At 44.4% G+C, this 19,180-nt stretch overlaps 1 protein-coding gene across 5 annotated transcripts in view; it reads left to right on the top strand.

Moving 5' to 3' along the window:
• The window catches only part of ATXN3 (ataxin 3), a 237,313-nt gene that overhangs the window by 182,744 nt on the left and 35,389 nt on the right, over positions 1-19,180 (top strand). For 3 of the 5 annotated variants that reach the window (XM_069208199.1, XM_069208198.1, XM_069208197.1), the window contains exons 9-10: positions 9,413-9,536; positions 11,075-11,151. In XM_069208199.1, coding sequence (XP_069064300.1) covers positions 9,413-9,536; positions 11,075-11,151 — 201 coding nt within the window. The remainder of the gene's footprint in view (positions 1-9,412; positions 9,537-11,074; positions 11,152-19,180) is intronic. The other 2 variants (XM_069208200.1, XM_069208201.1) reach the window with 1 other exon arrangement.

Genomic DNA, 19,180 nt, shown 5'->3' with positions numbered 1-19,180 from the left:
AAGGCATTCTGTCAGGAATATAAATTGCCATCCTTCTGTTTAATCCTCTGAGCCACCTCCCCAGTCCCCACCCACCATCTCCACTCCTGCTGCCATTTCATTCGCCACTTTGGTGGGGAGGAGTAATATTTTGTCACTTGACAGATTGGACTCTCATAACATCAGACAAACTGACAATAAAAAGGTAGTCTGGGTTAGTCCTAATGGCTGTAGGCCAGGCCAACACCCATACCCTCAAAGCCAATATATAATAGTATCTTTAAGAAAGGAAACCTTAATCTTTTTGAAAAAAATGGGCAATCAAACTGGTACCATCTCAACAAAAAGCTCATTATGTTGACTCTTTTTCTTGGTTCGTAATGAAAAGGTTCAAACAAGTACTGACCAATACTGGACTTACCTTTTCTTAACAAATACCTAAAAAGGGAAAAAAATGGTATGCTGGTGCTCATTCAACTTTCTTCACATGGAAAAGAAAGATTGGCTATGCCCAGTAGAATTTCAGGACGCATGCTTTTGTGTTCCAATGAGGAAACACAACAGAAAAGATTTCAGATTTGTAGTCCTGAGATTTCACTTCCAGTATTCTGTACCGCAGCTGGGATTGAAACCAGCCCCTCTGCAATTGCCTGGCTGTAGTACAAGCACATATGAGAAAAAAGGGCTTATTCTTCTTCCCCTGTCTAGACGATTGACCTCTCAAAGCTCACAATCTTTCTAAACTAAAACAAGATTTTCTGGAGAGGGTTTGTCTTCTAAACAGACTGGGTGTCCAGGTACTCATAGGCTTCATGCTCCTATAACTACATTGTTCCAGATGCAAGGGTGCAGTTACCATTGCAGCACTGCCTCGAAGATCAGTGATCTCAAACTGGACAATTTAGACATGAATCTGATTGTTACAGTACCAGCAAAACACTCTAGTGTGGTGGTGCAGATGGAGGTATCTTTTACAGAGAAATCGATACCAGCAGGAAGCTCCACTACGATATGGAGCACATCTGGAGGATTTGTCTGTCTAGGCTTAAGTAGGCAGGGAATGAGAAGTTGAATCAAATCAACTACCCGGATTTACAAGCAGCCCATCTAGCACTCAAAGCTTTTCTGACATCTCTCTATTCAGACATCTGCTGGATTCAGACAGACAGCAACAGAACGATGCACTAGATTAACGAACCAGGAGGCTCAAGATCAAGGACTCATTTATTGGAAATGCAAACAATTTGGCACTGGGCGTTAGCAAGAGGTCTAATACTAAAGCAGTGCACATTCTGCGAACACAAAATCAACAAGCTGATTTCCTCTGCCAGGTACAAAAACAACCACAAATTGGTTTTGGTTGTTGAAACCATGCAGGAACCCCATCTCCTAATCTGTTTTCAATAGCTAAAAACAAAAGAAAAATGCAGCAATTTTGCATCCAGGATTCCAGAACTGAATTCTATGGGGGATGCCTTTTAATACACTGGTTGAACAGACTTCTCTGTGCCTTTCTACCGATTCCACTCATTGAGCAGTGCTATTGGAAAAACTAAATCAAGTGTGACTCTGATAGGACTGGCTAAGGCATTAGTGGTATATCTTCAGAGGTCACATAGACCTCACAAATGACTGCCACGCAAACAGAAACTACTCACCAAAAATTCAGGGGCAATTTCAACATACCAATACAGCATCATTGAGTTTTTCAGCATGGGTCCAGAAATCATACCATAGGGGCACCTGCATAGCCTTCCTTGCTTGCATGGAGATTCGGAAGGCGGCAAAACACCCTATAATTTGAACATGTTATGCAGGGAAAGAGAAGAGGTTCCCATTTTGGTGTAGCAGTAATGGCCCCGATCCAATCTTATGTCATGAAAATATAATTCCTAACCTGTTGCACCTGGCATAGTCGAAATTAGTTTTCCTTCTAAAAGTTTCATAGTTTGTGCCCACAACTTATAGGAAGACTCCAAATCAGATTTATTTTTCTCTATACTTGTAGGCCAAGATTTATTTGGAAGATCTGAAGAAAGTTCCCTCTAAAAAGGAAATCATCATCATCTTGGGAACTCAGTTTGGCTTTATCCAACTTAATGTGCTCTCCGTTTGAACCGTTGGAAAACTTTTTTTTGTTTTTTTGTTTTTAGCAGTTACATCGGCTAGGGGAGTAAGTGAGCACTATTGGTGGTAGACCAATGCAGAATATTCCTTGGAAATAAAGTGATCATGTGGACACATCCAGCCTTCCTACCTAGAGTAGTCTCTGAACTTCATATAAATCAGTCACAGTATCCGGTTGTTTTCCCGGTTCAGCCACTTCATCAGAAAGATCTCTACATTACTTGGATGTTGGAAGGGTACTCCATTTTTTCCTAGATAATGCAAAGGCACTTACGAAATCTTACCAATTCTTTATTAAAATTATGGTCACAACCCACAGCAGTTAGCCACAGGATGAATTGTGGCTTGTACTTCATTACGCTACCAACCAAGTCAAAACCTCTTCCAGATAGATCAAAAGCTAACTCAGCTAGAGGGAAAGCTGCAACAAAAGCTTGGCTTAGCAATGCTACCCTAACTGATACCTTCAAGGCTGCTACTTGGAAATCAGTGCACATATTCAAAGCAGCATACCTAGATTCAGATACAAACAGTAATGCCAAGGCTAGGCCAAGGCTTATATGTTCAGCTAGGAAGGTTTTCTTCATCTGCATTGACCATCTTGTGTGGAGCTTCCCAAGAATGCCGCATCTCACGGTCTTCCCTGTGTTCATACCTCAACATGTACTTTATACTTTTAATAGATGTCATGAAAAGACACTGCCTAAAATATCAATTGTAGGCCATTGACATTCAAATTCTTGTAAAGGAAAGTGGGAATAAAACTACCTGCAGTACTCTTTCATCATGACTAGAAGAAACGAAATACCTGATTACATTTCTCCCCAACTAAGCAAAATGGAGATTCTTCCAGTAGGAACTAAAGAATCTTTATGCGGTAAGTGATCTCTTAGTTCAAGTTATTGCCCCGAAAATCAGGGTAAGCATTTAGGATTCTGGTTACCAAGCCCCCTATCCATGGATGTCAAGGTAGAATTTTTTTTCATATATAATATAGTCTGCCTTATCTGCCTCAAGGAGATACTTCTGTATTTATCACTGAATCAAAGAAATAGATGATGGGGTTGTCTCTTATCTTGCATGACTAAATATCAGTTTAGCACACCAGAGAAGGTTCAAATTAAAGGTGGTTGCCCACTACTATGCAAAACATAATGCTTTGCAAACCAGAACGTCCTTCCACCAGCTTTAACTGGCAGCACAAGTGAAATTTAAATGAATTTGCAAATGATTTCACATCTTTGCTCACGCAAAATGTAGGCATGGATGTTCACCTTCAGAGGTAGAAGGCTACTGACACAACGGAGTTGGGTGGTCTGCACCAGGCAAGAAACAAGATAGAGGCATTTCAAAAATAAAGAAAAATATATTCTTATTTAAAACACCATCTTGCTCTGACAACATTAGCAATGACCAGAGCCTAGAGAGTTTTGTGGTGAGCCACTTTTAAATGTCCTAATAATCATGACAGTAATGTGTAGTCATTTTCGTTTGTATTATTCAGACTGAAAGGTGGTGCAGTGTTCATTTTCGTACTGTGCAGGACCAGTTAAGTCTCAAATGCTTATTGCTATCACAATTCCTTGCTCACTCCGATGAACTCCTGCACACCCCTAAAGGTGGTACAAATTGTGTATTGTGCAAGTTACATATTGTTACATAAAGTGCAAACAAAAACACCTGATGCGTTTTGGCCAACGGCTTTCTCACAGGCAAGTATTTTGCTGGTCTTTTCTCCCTTTCTTTTATGTTCAAGTCATGTAACTCCTGACAGTCACTGGATAAAGCATGGTTATGGGAAATGTTCATTTTCTTAAAGTGCTCATGGAGCATGAACATTTTACTTATCTTTTCATTCTTTCTTTTATGCCAATGTCATGTGACTCATGTAGGTTACTGAGCAACTCAGGATTGTGGGACATGTAGTCAATTTTCATGAAGGCATTTTAGGAAACTAAAGGAGTTCTTGTTGCAGAAGTCCCTCCACGTTTTGCCTGGTTTGTGATGCAACTTTGACTTAAGTGCACTGGGTTCCTGCTAACCAGGTCCCCAGTGCCAGTGTTCCTTCTCCAAAATCAAGACCACTGGTCCCCCAAGTGACCAGGCCTTTCGCATCCTGTAAGTCCCTAGTAAGTGTCTGGTACCCAGGGCATAGATAGTAAAGAGGGTCCCCTAAAAGCTGCAGCACAATTTGTGCCACTCTAAAGGACCCAGCACCAAACTCATACAGACTACCACTGCAGGCTGCTTGACAAGGTGCTCCAAAAAGTGAAAACACAACATGGCACACACTTGTGTGTCATGTCCCTGAACACTGCCTTTAGTATTTGTTAGTCACCTCTACAGCAGTCCTTACAGCACTAAGGCAAGGTGCATTATATGACAGGTGAGGACATGTCTTCATGAGCAGATATGCCCCTGCTATGTCTTTGTCGATTCTTGTACATAATAAGTGAACAGGGAAGCCATGTTGAGCGCATCTGCTGGACACTGGTCAGCATGAGTTCCCCAGCTACATGATGGCTTCACTGAAACTAGGGACGTTTGGTATCAAACATCTCATATTATTTAACTCTCACTGATCCCAGTGAAGGCTTTATTTATACATGCACCAAAATGGCACTTAAGGGATGCTCCCTGAAAAGACTTCCAACTGCTGGTGTGCTGACTGACTGGTTTCCAATAGTCTGCCACAAACAGATGAGTTTCTGACCCCCAAAGGTGAGAGCCTCTGCTCTCGGGCAGTCCGGAACAAAGCCTGCTCTGGAAGATGTGTTGCACAGTCCTCCCAGGAGGTTGACCTCCAAATCTGCATTCCAAGGTAGGGGGCTCCAAAGAGTCCACCACCTTTGGTATGTGGATCTGGCTTCCCTCAGAGGTGAGGAGATGCTGACAACACCCTGACCTTCCCCCCCCCCCCCCCCCACCCCACCCCCCCCCACCCCACAGCCAGGGCCCATTTGGCGCCTATACAGGCGGGAAAATGATCTATGCAGAAGGTGTGTTGCACTTGCAGGCTGGACACACCTCTAGGGTGACCAGCCTGAAGTAAACACAAACTTAGTATATGAAATTGGCTCTTTTTTTACATGGTTACCACCCCACTTTTTGTCTGGTATCTGATGTAATTCCGACTGAAAGGGCACTAGTTTAGTGCTAACCAGATCCCCAGTGCCAGATCTCTTCCCCAAAACTGCACAGTTTCACCAATTGGCAAATCCTTTAGAACCCTCTAAGTCCCTAGCAAATGGTAGCCCCTAGTACCTAGGCCTGAGGTACTAAAGAGGGTCCCTGAGGGCTGCAGCACAAATTGTGCCACCCTAAGGGACTCCTCGTCAAGCACATGACAGCCTGCCATTGCAGGCTGCGTGTCTTGGTGCAGACAAGAGTGTGCCATGTTCCCTAATACTACATGCAATATATATGTCACTGCTCTAGGAGGCCCTGCACCCCCAAGACAAGGGTGCATTATATTTCCCCTCCTATGTCTTTGTTGATTCTCATACATAGTAAGTGACCAGAGAAGCCATTTTAAATGCATGTGCTGGACACTGGTCAATACAAGCTTCCCTGCTACATGGTGTTGTCACTGAACATAGGGATGTTTGGTATCAAACATCTCATATTGGTGAACCCACACTGATGCCAGTGTAGGATTTACCAGTACATGCACCCAGAGGACTCCCTGAAACCCTACCAGCCTCTGGTGTGCTTGCTGACCAGCATGCCACCCTAGACACCATTCTGGACCCCTAGGGTGAGAGCTTTCTGCTCTCAGGAGGCCCAGAACAAAAGCCTGTCTGGGAAGAGGGTGCAACACCCCCCTTTCCACAGGATGACCTGCTGATTAGCCTTCCTAAGACAACAAGCAAATCTGGCAGAGTGGGAGCCACCCCTCCTGTCCAAAGCTCATTTGATACATAGACAGACGGTAAAATTAGCTTATCAGGTAGGCGTGACACCTCCAGGCTAGTACCACACCTGAGGTGGGCTACTGCGAGGCAGACATGATCTTTCAGAAGTAGCCATCTTTGTGATGGCATTCCTGGGTATTCTAGGACAGGGTTATGCCTCTTCCCACAGGAAGTGTTCGTATATGGGGCGTAGTGACCCCATGGGTCAGTAGCCCATTGGCTACTGACATCCACACATCTAACCCCCCCTAAATTCAGTATTTAGGAGAGCTCCCAGCACCAGAGAAGCAGATCCATGCTGACCTGAAGAAGAAAGATACCCCAGAGATTAAAGGGCAAGAACTGAAGATCAGTGATGGAATCCGCACCACCCCTGCCAACCTGCCTGTGAACTTCGACAATTGCAAGAAAGACCTCGTCCTGCAGCGGCTGGAACTTCCAAAAGCCCAGGAAGACTGCCAGCCTTCACCCCAGTACAAGGAACTCCCGTGGAGTAGCAGAGCTGCTTCTCTGCATTCTTGTAGGCACCTAAGAACTGCTGAAGAGGACCCCAGACCTCCAAATACGGCCCCTGGACAGCACCACTGCACCCGAGCCTCCCAGCCTGTTTTGAAGTGTGCCAACAGTGCCAATCTGGTTCCCAGCTTCTCCAGAGTCAAAATCCACTGTGGGTTTCCCCACTACAACCTTCATTCCAACGCCTGCAGTCTCTTTGTGCAGGTCCCCCTCAACTGTGACTGCCTTCAGTGAGGGTAAGCCCGACGGTCTACTGCACCTCTGCACCCGGATGCCCCGGACCTAGGTTATGAGGACCACTGTTGTTTCTGCGACCCCTCAGGCTTGTGAGACCTCAGCCCACTCGTTGGTATCCCTGGACTGGTTCCCCAGTCTAGGTCTACAGCCTGTTCTGTGGACACCCTCTCCACTGTGACCGCCACCGGTGACTGACACCCGATGGTCCAAGAAACCTCTGCATCTGGACGGAGGAGAAGAGGACTACTGGAGTTCGTACGTCCCCAAGCATCACAAGACCTGGGCCTATTCCGTGACTCACCCAAACTGAACACCTCATCCTAGCCTGCAGCCTCTTCCAGGAGTGCCCGACCTCCATAGGAACACATTGGGCACCCAACGCCGTTTTGCACTCTGCACCCAGCTGACCCTGTGTCGCTGAGGGTGTAATATTGGTGCTTCATTGGACTACTCACCTTTACTCCAGGAGATTGGTCTTGTAAGTTTCTGTACTTCACTTGGTTGCAGAAATTGTTTTTCCACCCATAGGATAACATTGCAGAACTCGGAAATTGCTCTGTGTCCATTTTTTAAAGTGAAAAGAATTCCTATTTAAAAACGTACTTCCATGAACGATTTTTCTCTAATGCCTAAACATTTATCAAAAATACTTGCTATTTTATAAATTGGCATGGATCTCATTTTTAAGTCATGTCTCATTTATTGACTATTGTGTGTATTTGTGGATGGCTTGCACTCCTCTTTGTAAGCCTAAATCTGCTCGAGCACACTACCCCTAAATTGAGCACTTTGGGATTGCATTGCAAGCCCTGTCCACTCACTGGGGAACCCCTGGACCCTTTACACTGTATTCACATACCACATAAAGGGCCAGCTTCCTACACTTAGGAATTCTACTATTTTGTGTGTGTGGTGGAATTAGGAAGTAGTCATCTAGGGGATGTAGTGACCCCAGGGGTAGGTAGCCCATCAACTAGCATCCACTACTCCCCTTAATGCTCCTAAATTGAGTATTTAAGGGACTCCCTGATACCAGGACCTCAGATCTCCACTGGACACAAAAGAAGTGGTCAAAGAAGACTGCTGACCCAAGAACCGAGGAGCACGACTGACTTGGCACCAACCCTGCCCACCTGCCTGCTGCACCATACTCTTCTGGAGCAACTGACCTATCCTGCTGCTGTGCAGACTCCAAGAAACTGTGAAAGCTGTCAGATCTTTGCAGATTGCCGGAGGAATCTCCCTTGAAGCAGCGCAACTGCTTCCCTGCATCTGCAGGCGGGATACTCGACAGTCCATTGTGCCTCTGCTCCCGGCCGCCCCAGAAAGAGGGTATGAGGACCACAGGTGTCCCTTCATCCCCATGTCTCTTGAGACCTGAGCCCACTTTTTGGTTCAGGTAGTCTGGACCCCCAGTCCACGCCTGCAGCCTCTTTCTTGCAGCTCCCCCTCTCTACCGCAACCGTCACCAGTGGCGGGAACCCAACGGTCAAAGATGCCTCTGCCCCTGACTTCCCCAGGCTGAGGAGAAAAAGACCACTGGTGTCCCTATGTCCCCGAGCATTGTAAAAACTGAGCCCTCTTGGTGGTTCACCCGGACTAGTCCTCCAGTCCATGCCTGCAGCATCTTTCTGATCTGACTGATCTTCCATTGACTTCAGCGGGCATCCAATACTGAACTGCACCCCTGTGCCCAGCTGACCCAGTGCCACCCAAAGTGACCTGTTGGTGTGGCCTTAGACCCTGCCCCATACTCACTTTTAAGTCCTCGACAACAGTCCTGTGAGTAGCTGTGAAGTCCTGTTTGCAGTATATGTTTTCTGTCCCATGGGGTAACATGCAGCTTCAGAAAAATGCACTAAGTGTCGACTTTTCAAAACTGTGAAAATTCCTAACTCAAGAAGTACCCACCTGTGATCTTGGTAACAATATTTATGTAAAAGTATGTGTTATTTTTATAAACTGGTGTCAGATTATTTTGAGTGTGTGTCCCACTTAACTGCCTTTGAGTGTACAATATATGCTTAGCACTGCTCTCTGATATGCCTAACTGCTCACTTACACCACCAAAAAAGAGAGCATTTGGGGGTGTCATCTTCACCTCTAATTCCTCTGGGGGTTTGCTTGGACTCTTTGCACAGTGTACCTCTTTTTGGTCCACTAGCGAGACAGCTTCCTACTGTCATCAAGCGATACTGTGGCAAAACCCACCGAAGGAGATATCTTCCAATAGAAACAAAGGCTTTGGGCTCACTAACTAAGGAGACTAGCTTAAGAATTTCATCACAGTTGTCAGTTTTATATTCATAGTAAGGCACAACGATCTTTGAGACATCCCTACTTGCTAATTTTCATGTCCCATCTTACAGTCTCTCAAGAAAAGTAATTAGGGCCCATTCACACAAGGCCGTTTTACACATATTGGTTTCTGGATAAAAAAAATCTTTGTTTATAGCTTCCATGTATGAAAAAATAAAATAACTTGACCTAAATTGAATGCATATTCATAAGGCCTTTGCTACTCATTACTATTGTTATGATAAAAAATTAGCATTGTGACACATTAATGAATTCGCCACCTGTAATTCAAGGCAAACATCTGCACATATACTACACTATATATATTTATTTATTTTTAGGAGGTGTTCAGATTGATTTTCGGGAGTCCAAGTCTGAAAATATTCAACAGTCGTCTATTTTCAGTCATACAGAATCATTGTCTTCTGAAGAACTGCGTAGGAGAAGACAAGCCTTCTTTGAAAAGTAATAAAATATGTATTGACTAAAATATTTAATGATTTTATTGTACAGCATATATTTTGCTGACCTGCATTGAATGTGCGTATTGTGCTTGTAGCTTAAAGAGAAAATAGTTCCTGTGACTGCTACTGCAAAATTATTGTTCAGCATTTAATTCTGGCTCACCTACTAACATTTTGTGTTTTTATTTTTATTTACTTTCATTAATTTTCAATTGCAGTAAGTTACAGTAGTTAACATTGTGTTCATCATTGATAGCATGCACATGAGTCATGATATTTCTAAACGATAACTGATGGAAAAAAAATGAAATAAGTCGGGTGGTAAAAATAGAGCTTATAATTAAGGGTGGAAAAAAACGGTATTAACATTGCTAATCACTTGTCATAATGCAGAGTAGTCAATTGTACGTTTATCTATAATTGTATCTTGAAAAGTGAAGTGTACATAAAATACCTTAAAATTCCTATGGATGTGTTTGTGGTGCCAGTGTTTCCTTACAATGTCAGCACCATCATCCATTTTCTATATGTTTAGTATGTGTCCGCCTGTCTCCTTCAGCAGGGTAGGTTTATGAGTCATTCGTAGCATGTGGTTCTTCATCTTATAATCATGAACAAATGGTGTGAATGCACTAAAAATAATTCTCAAAAATGGAGCACTATACAAGGAAATACATAGAATACTGCCAAAAGACACTGGCTGAAGAAACCTTCAGAGAAATTGGGATAATAGATTGAGCATAAAAATAATAGATTGATTTTGCCACTTATTTACCTAAAGGAAAATATTTGAAGGTTTAGGAAGTAGATACTACATCTAGGACAAAGAGCATGTAATGCCAAAAAATCTTATCTGTGCATTATTATTCCTAGTTGGAGTAGTTTGATATACTCCGTAGTGAAATTGTCATTTTCTGAAACTGAAACACCCTAAACAGGTGCTGTCCACAAGAAGGTGTTCTAAATTGACACTTTCAGGAAAATTCTGAATGCTTGGAGGTACGACACATGTCCCAATTTTTCCTTCCTAGTTACGCCACTACCAAAAGCAAAGGAAAGTAGTGTAACTGTAGCCTTGCCAGTGAATATTATACAATAGGTAATGGTAAAATAGGAACAGTATTCCATTGACTGTGTATTGTTAGTTTTTTTTTAAAAGCACATGCTGAATTCTTTACCTCAATAGAAATTATAACAAAAGTATTTTCAATTCACATAGTTTTATGTTAGTGCTTAGATCAGTTAACTTTTGCCTATTATAGGAAAAAGAAACACTTCTACATTATATTTATTCATAGATGGTGCCTCAAAAGATGATGTCTCATATGGCTTTGCTCTGTAACAAATCAATTCTTTTGTTGACCTGGTGATGTTTTTTGATGCCATACAAAGCATAGAAACAGCATCTTGTTAAAGTACAATTATTGACCGGACGTGCCTCTTGCAATAATGTAGAAGCCATTTCTGCAATATTTTCTAAGGTTGTGGTCTTGAAATTTTTTTTTGTATTGGATTAGTTACAATATTCATTTTATTCAGGCAGCAGCAGCAAGAACAGACAGATGATCTGCATGAGAAGCCAACTACAAGTTCAAATGCACTGGGGATTGATCCTGGTATAGTGTTCTTTTACTACAGTGTTTCCTGTTTGTAATGTTATCATCCATTTCCAGTTTTCCACATCAAAGTAGCCTCTTTTTCATCAGATCTACATGTTCAGCTTCTTTTTTGTCTATGCCTCGGTGTAACATCCTTAAGCAAAGTGTTGACATCTTAGATTTAAAATGTTAGCACTGTTTTCATGTGAGCCAGATCATTAAGCTGCCTGTTTTCTTCACATAACCAGAGTTTGTAATAGAACGGGGACTTCACACTCTGGATTTTAAGAGAGCGCTTCCGTACTACATTGGGAGACTTTTAGAAAATTCACTCAGCTTTTTGTAGCCTTCACCAAATCTCACAGGGGTATGGTGCCTTCTCTAGAGCTTGCTTTGCTAGGTGAATAGTAAAAGGCATACAGACTTGCAAAGCCAACGCTAAGCGCACACTCCTCCTGCCACCTCGAGCCCACTCTACACGCAAAACAGGAACAACCCTAGTCTTCTTGGTTAAACATCCCTATAGCGCAGTGGTTCCCATCCTGTGGGAAGCCTCTTCAAGGGGTCCGCGACTGCATAGAAAATTAAATAATAATAACAGATTATTAGGTCCCGAGCTTTCAGTAATGACTCATTGGGGGGGGTCCCCAAATTCGAATTATTATTCAGTGGGGGTCCCCGGGTTACAGTAACAATAAAGTGGGTGTCCACAGAAGTCAAAAGGTTGGGAACCACTGCTATAGCGTATATCTGCAAGCCTGCTGCTTGGTGAGCACTGCATACCTTTACCAGCACTATTTTGTTGATGTTCTTACATATCAGCAGGCTTTAGTTGGAAAAATTGCCTTGAGAACACTTTTTCAAATCTCTCCATCATCTGCTTGATAGCACTACTCTGGAGAGGGACTGCTTTATAGACTGTGTATATACAGCCACATGTTATGAACAACAAAAGTTACTTACCCTGTAAACTTCATTTGTAACGTTTAGTGCTGTAGGTTCACATGTACCCACCCTTCTCCCATGAAGTAAGCACTGATCACAGATCTTTTCCAGGTCCTTTAACTCTGTTTACTATGCACAACACAGTCTTCAATAATGCTGCCCACTTACATTTCTCTCATGCTGAGCGGAAAACAGTCTGAGGGGGGGTCTTGTGTTTATGGTGCATTGTGGACAAAAGGTCGAGTTATAACAGGTCTCCTAGATTTGAAGTGTGACTTAAACTACTTAAAAGGAAAACATGTTGCAAACATCCGGGTGCAACACTAGATGTAAGAGCATTTGAATCTACAGCATTACATGCTACGAACATATAGTTTCGCAGCATAAATCTTTTCTGGATTCACATGCTGTGCATTGTTCTAGTGGTTGCGACTGGAATTCTCCAATATACCAGTAGGCCTTCTTTGCCTTTCTTTCTTTCCTTCTTTCTTTCTTCTTGTGCGTTAATCGTTCCGCAATTTGGTGTTTTATCCAGCATCCTCTGACATCAGACACCCTCCCCAAAAGCCCCCAGTCGTGGTTGCCATCTCAGAATCTTCTTTGTCCACCGTTGGCACTGGAAGCATTGCCAAAGGCTCTCCAAACTACGAAGAAAAGAGGATGTAGAAAGTTTTATATATAAGAAACAATCCACCAACAGGAAGGTACCAGAGGTGGAGTGTTGAAATAATGCATCAAACTCTTATTGTAGAACTACCCGATGGGGGGGCTCACTGTTCTGAGTGATATGGATAAGACACCGTTCCATTTTTGCCCAAAGTGCCACCACAGCTTTACCCAAAAGGATAAACATCAGGCGTGTAACCTGTGCCTATCGCTCGGCCACAGCAGCGAACACTGTGAGGCCTGTGCAGATTTTAAACCGAAAACACAGAGTGAGGGACAAGCAGTGGCAGACACACTACACCATGCAAGGTTAGAAGCCAACTCAATCATTGAAGGATTTAGGGTTGTCAGTTCATGCAGTTCATGATGAAGATAATGCTACCGTCAGGGCAGAAAGAGAAGTTTTGGAACAAAAAAAAAAACCAGAAAAAAATTCTGGGGTGGACTCTAAGTCATCTGAGTCAAAAAGCCAAAAAGAGGCCTTGGCTTAGAAAAAAATCAACGATTGAAGGCAAAATAAGACCAGGAGAACCTCTCTGGTCCAGGGACACTGCAAGCGGTCGAACTCCTGAAAAGATATTGAAAAGCGAAGACTGGTCAAAGCTGAGAAGATTCGAAGTTGAGGGAAAAAAGAAGGGGATAAACGCCGAAGAAGGTGGCGAAAGACACTCCATCAAAAGAAATTTTGACGTTGAAAAGAAAATACCCACGATGCTCAGCGCCAATAAAGAGCCCCGGGAATCAAGAGGAGAAAGAGGCGGCTCGAGGCAGAAATTCTGCAAAAAAAAGAGGAATATAACAATTTCTTTCAGGTGTTTCAAATGCAACAGAAGACTTATATGCCTGAAGAGAAGTGGAAAGGGGAATGTAGGAAAGCACCCTTTTTGGCATGGTTAGTCCCCACTTTTTGACTGGTATCTGCCGTAATTTAGACTGAAAGTGCACTGGGTTCCTGCTAACCAGGTCCACAGTACCAGATCTCTATCCCTAAAACTGCAGTTTTTTTCCCTCCAATTGGCGAAACCTTGAGCACCCTCTGTAAGTCCCTAGTAAGTAGTACCCTTGGTACCTAGGGCACGGAAGAGGGCCCCTAAGGGCTGCAGCACCCATTGTGCCACCCTAAGGGACCCCTCACCAAGCACATGGCAGGCTGCCTTTGCAGGCTATGTGTCATGGTGCAGGCAAAAAGGAAAACACAACATGGCACACAGCCTGTGTGCGCCATGTACCCTAACACTGCATTTAATATATGTAAGTCACCCCTCTAGCAGGCCTTACAGCCTTCAGGCAAGGTTCATTATATTACATGTGAGGGCATATCTGCATGAGCTGAGATGCCCCTGCTATGTCTTTGTCAATTCTGAGATATAGTAAGTGACCAGGGAAGCCATTTTAAACACGAGCTGGACAATGGCTACTACGAGTTCCCCAGCTAAATGATGGCTTCACTAAAGATAGGGATGTTTAGTATCAATATATCATTTTGTTAACCCACAACAGTGGCAGTGTTGGAGTTGCCAATACATGCACCCAGTGGGCACCTCAGAGGTGCCCCCCAAAAACCTGCCAACTACTAGTGTGTTACCTGGCTGGTCATGACCAGTTCAGCCGCCTTTGCCACATTTCTGACCCCCCTAAGGTGAAAGCCAGCACACTTGGGTTACAGAGACAAAAGCCTGAACTGGGTGGGGTCAATGTTACTTCCCCCAGGCAGGATGGACATTCCAGGGCGGGATGTTTCAAAGGCTTAGCCACGTTTTATAATGTGACCCAGGTCCCTCCAAATGGCAGAGATGACCGACGCCCATGTCCTGACCCCACTTTTTGGTGGCAAGACAGACGGGAAAATTAAGCATATTAGGAGGTGTGCCCACTTCATGCCATTCCCACCCCCCTAGGGTGGACGAGCTGAAGTGGTCACTGGAGGAAGCTGGCTCTGTATATACTATACAAAAATGAGGTATGGTGTGTTGGATCCCCAAAGGCTTAACGGAGGCTAAAGTAGATAATACTAATGCTCTCTTTTGTTGTAGTGTGGTTGAGCAGTTAGGCTTATCAGAGAGCAATGCAAAGCATTTTTTGTTCACACACAGTCAAGAAATTAGGCACACCCTCAATGACTAACTCCAGGCCAATGTTTCTTATATAGCAAAAATATATTTTGTTACTTTATTACTAGAACTAAAAGGTCTTTGTTGCAGGTAGATACAGTTATAAATAGGTATCAAGCATATGTATCAAATGTACTTTGTTTAGGTTTTGCAGATAAAACAGTATACAAGTAAGAAACACTTTTCAGTTTTAAAAGTTGACAGTGCAGTTTCTCTTAGAAACCAATGCAGTCCTATGGGAGGCAAAGTGTTAGCACAGTTAACAGGTAAGTACTCCGCTTACGATCCCAGTCTTTGGGGGTTAGTATGTTCACATGTGAAAGTTCAAGTTGACCTCAAAAGTGCCCCACCAGAAGCACATGGCCAGCCAGGTGCAGAGGTCAAAGTTGGCATCAGGTTTTTCCATAAAATCTAATGAAGATTGGGGATTCTCTGAAGAAAACAAATTGCAGGGAAGTACCTGCGGTTTCAGGGCACAGGCCTTGGGGTTTTAAATGAGCACTGTAGGGCCACAGATCAGCACCAAACACATACCCTCAGCGGCACGGAGGCAGCAGGGTGCAAACAAAGTGTTGGGTGCCCTATGCTTTTCAATTGGTGAACCTTGGGGTCACAAAGATGCTGCAGGCTGGGTCCAGGGGGTAATTTCAAGAAAACCAAAGGATGGACAAGGAGGAGAAGTGCCCTTTGGATGTTGCTGGACTGTCGGTCAGATTCCCCAGGGGACAGTAGGTGCAGGGGTATCTTTGGGCGTTGGGAATCTTCGTTGGATCTGGTCGCGGTCGGGGGGGGGGGTCCTCTAGATTCAGGTTGCAGGTGTCTTGATTGCCAGGAGGGATCAACCCAGGGTGGACTCAAGGTTGAAATCACCTGGGACTCTTCTCTGGACCGGTGGGCCACCTGGACATGGGCCTTGGGCGTCGGGTGCAGAGTGGTCAGGGCTTGCGGATCCGGGGCAGTTCTGGGGTCCTTTTTGAGTTTCGTCTGGGCAGGGCCGCTGTCCTCGGTAGTTCTTGATCCTCTGTTGAGCAGGCAGTCCTCTTGGGGTTTGTAGAGGTCACTGGTCCATCCTGCAGGATGTGTTGCCTTTTTTTGTAGCAGGAGCCTTGATGCTGCAGACAGGCTGGTAGGGCTGGGGCTAAGTCAGTTGTTGTAGGAAGTTGGCTCTGTATGTGCTATTTCAAAGTAAGGAATAGCATGCACAGAGTCCAAGGGTTCCCCTTAGAGGTAAGATAGTGGCAAAAAGAGATAATACTAATGCTCTATTTTGTGGTAGTGTGGTCGAGCAGTAGGCTTATCAAAGAAGTAGTGTTAAGCATTTGTTGTACATACACACAGGCAATAAATGAGGAACACACACTCAGAGACAAATCCAGCCAATACAGGGAGTGCAGAATTATTAGGCAAATGAGTATTTTGACCACATCATCCTCTTTATGCATGTTGTCTTACTCCAAGCTGTATAGGCTCGAAAGCCTACTACCAATTAAGCATATTAGGTGATGTGCATCTCTGTAATGAGAAGGGGTGTGGTCTAATGACATCAACACCCTATATCAGGTGTGCATAATTATTAGGCAACTTCCTTTCCTTTGGCAAAATGGGTCAAAAGAAGGACTTGACAGGCTCAGAAAAGTCAAAAATAGTGAGATATCTTGCAGAGGGATGCAGCACTCTTAAAATTGCAAAGCTTCTGAAGCATGATCATCGAACAATCAAGCGTTTCATTCAAAATAGTCAACAGGGTCGCAAGAAGCGTGTGGAAAAACCAAGGCGCAAAATAACTGCCCATGAACTGAGAAAAGTCAAGCGTGCAGCTGCCACGATGCCACTTGCCACCAGTTTGGCCATATTTCAGAGCTGCAACATCACTGGAGTGCCCAAAAGCACAAGGTGTGCAATACTCAGAGACATGGCCAAGGTAAGAAAGGCTGAAAGACGACCACCACTGAACAAGACACACAAGCTGAAACGTCAAGACTGGGCCAAGAAATATCTCAAGCTGATTTTTCTAAGGTTTTATGGACTGATGAAATGAGAGTGAGTCTTGATGGGCCAGATGGATGGGCCCGTGGCTGGATTGGTAAAGGGCAGAGAGCTCCAGTCCGACTCAGACGCCAGCAAGGTGGAGGTGGAGTACTGGTTTGGGCTGGTATCATCAAAGATGAGCTTGTGGGGCCTTTTCGGGTTGAGGATGGAGTCAAGCTCAACTCCCAGTCCTACTGCCAGTTCGTGGAAGACACCTTCTTCAAGCAGTGGTACAGGAAGAAGTCTGCATCCTTCAAGAAAAACATGATTTTCATGCAGGACAATGCTCCATCACACGCGTCCAAGTACTCCACAGTGTGGCTGGCAAGAAAGGGTATAAAAGAAGGAAATCTAATGACATGGCCTCCTTGTTCACCTGATCTGAACCCCATTGAGAACCTGTGGTCCATCATCAAATGTGAGATTTACAAGGAGGGAAAACAGTACACCTCTCTGAACAGTGTCTGGGAGGCTGTGGTTGCTGCTGCACGCAATGTTGATGGTGAACAGATCAAAACACTGACAGAATCCATGGATGGCAGGCTTTTGAGTGTCCTTGCAAAGAAAGGTGGCTATATTGGTCACTGATTTGTTTTTGTTTTGTTTTTGAATGTCAGAAATGTATATTTGTGAATGTTGTGATGTTATATTGGTTTCACTGGTAATAATAAATAATTGAAATGGGTATATATTTTTTTTTGTTAAGTTGCCTAATAATTATGCACAGTAATAGTCACCTGCACACACAGATATCCCCCTAACATAGCTAAAACTAAAAACAAACTACAAACTACTTCCAAAAATATTCAGCTTTGATATTAATGAGTTTTTTGGGTTCATTGAGAACATGGTTGTTGTTCAATAATAAAATTAATCCTCAAAAATACTACTTGCCTAATAATTCTGCACTCCCTGTAGGTTTTGTTATAGAAACATATCTTTTCTTAGTTTATTTTAAGAACCTCAGGTTCAAATTCTACATGTAATATCTCATTTGAAAGGTATTGCAGGTAAGTACTTTAGGAACTTTGAATCATTACATTAGCATTTATACTTTTTACATAAAACACAAATAGCTGTTTTAAAAGTGGACACAGTGCAATTTTCACAGTTCCTGGGGGAGGTAAAGTATTGTTATTTTTAACAGGTAAGTAAGTCACTTACAGGTCTCAGTTTTTGGTCCAAGGTAGCCCACCGTTGGGGGTTCAGAGCAACCCCAAAGTCACCACACCAGCAGCTCAGGGCCGGTCAGGTGCAGAGGTCAAAGAGGTGCCCAAAACACATAGGCTTCAATGGAGAGAAGGGGGTGCCCCGGTTCCAGTCTGCCAGCAGGTAAGTACCCGCGTCTTCGGAGGGCAGACCAGGGGGGTTTTGTAGGGCACCGGGGGGGGACACAAGTCAGCACAAAAAGTACACCCTCAGCAGCGCGGGGGCGGCCGGGTGCAGTGTGCAAACAAGCGTCGGGTTCTCTGTTGATTTCAATGGGAGACCAAGGGGTCTCTTCAGCGGTGCAGGCAGGCAAGGGGGGGGCTCCTCGGGGTAGCCACCACCTGGGCAAGGGAGAGGGCCTCCTGGGGGTCACTCCTGCACAGGAGTTCCGTTCCTTCAGGTGCTGGGGGCTGCGGGTGCAGGGTCTTTTCCAGCCGTCGGGAAATAGAGTTCAGGCAGTCGCGGTCAGGGGGAGCCTCGGGATTCCCTCTGCAGGCGTCGCTGTGGGGGCTCAGGGGGGACAACTTTGGTTACTCACAGTCTTGGAGTCGCCGGAGGGTCCTCCCTGAGGTGTTGGTTCTCCACCAGTCGAGTCAGGGGTCGCTGGGTGCAGTGTTGCAAGTCTCACGCTTCTTGCGGGGAGTTGCAGGGGTCTTTAAATCTGCTCCTCTGTAACAAAGTTGCAGTTCTTTCGGAGCAGTGCTGCTGTCCTCGGGAGTTTCTTGTCTTTCTTGAAGCAGGGCAGTCCTCAGAGGATTCAGAGGTCGCTGGTCCCTTGGAAAGCGTCGCTGGAGCAGGTTTCTTTGGAAGGCAGGAGACAGGCCTGTAAGTCTGGGGCCAAAGCAGTTGGTGTCTTCTGTTCTTCCTCTGCAGGGGTTTTTCAGCTCAGCAGTCCTCTTCTTCTTGTAGTTTCAGGAATCTAAATTCTTAGGTTCAGGGGAGCCCTTAAATACTAAATTTAAGGGCGTGTTTAGGTCTGGGGGGTTAGTAGCCAATGGCTACTAGCCCTGAGGGTGGGTACACCCTCTTTGTGCCTCCTCCCAAGGGGAGGGGGTCACAATCCTATCCCTATTGGGGGAATCCTCTTT

Source organism: Pleurodeles waltl, chromosome 9, assembly GCF_031143425.1.
Source record: "Pleurodeles waltl isolate 20211129_DDA chromosome 9, aPleWal1.hap1.20221129, whole genome shotgun sequence".
NCBI classification, from domain to species: domain Eukaryota; kingdom Metazoa; phylum Chordata; class Amphibia; order Caudata; family Salamandridae; genus Pleurodeles; species Pleurodeles waltl.
The sequence above is the reverse complement of the archived record's forward strand: the minus strand, read 5'-3'. Positions and strand labels throughout refer to the sequence as shown.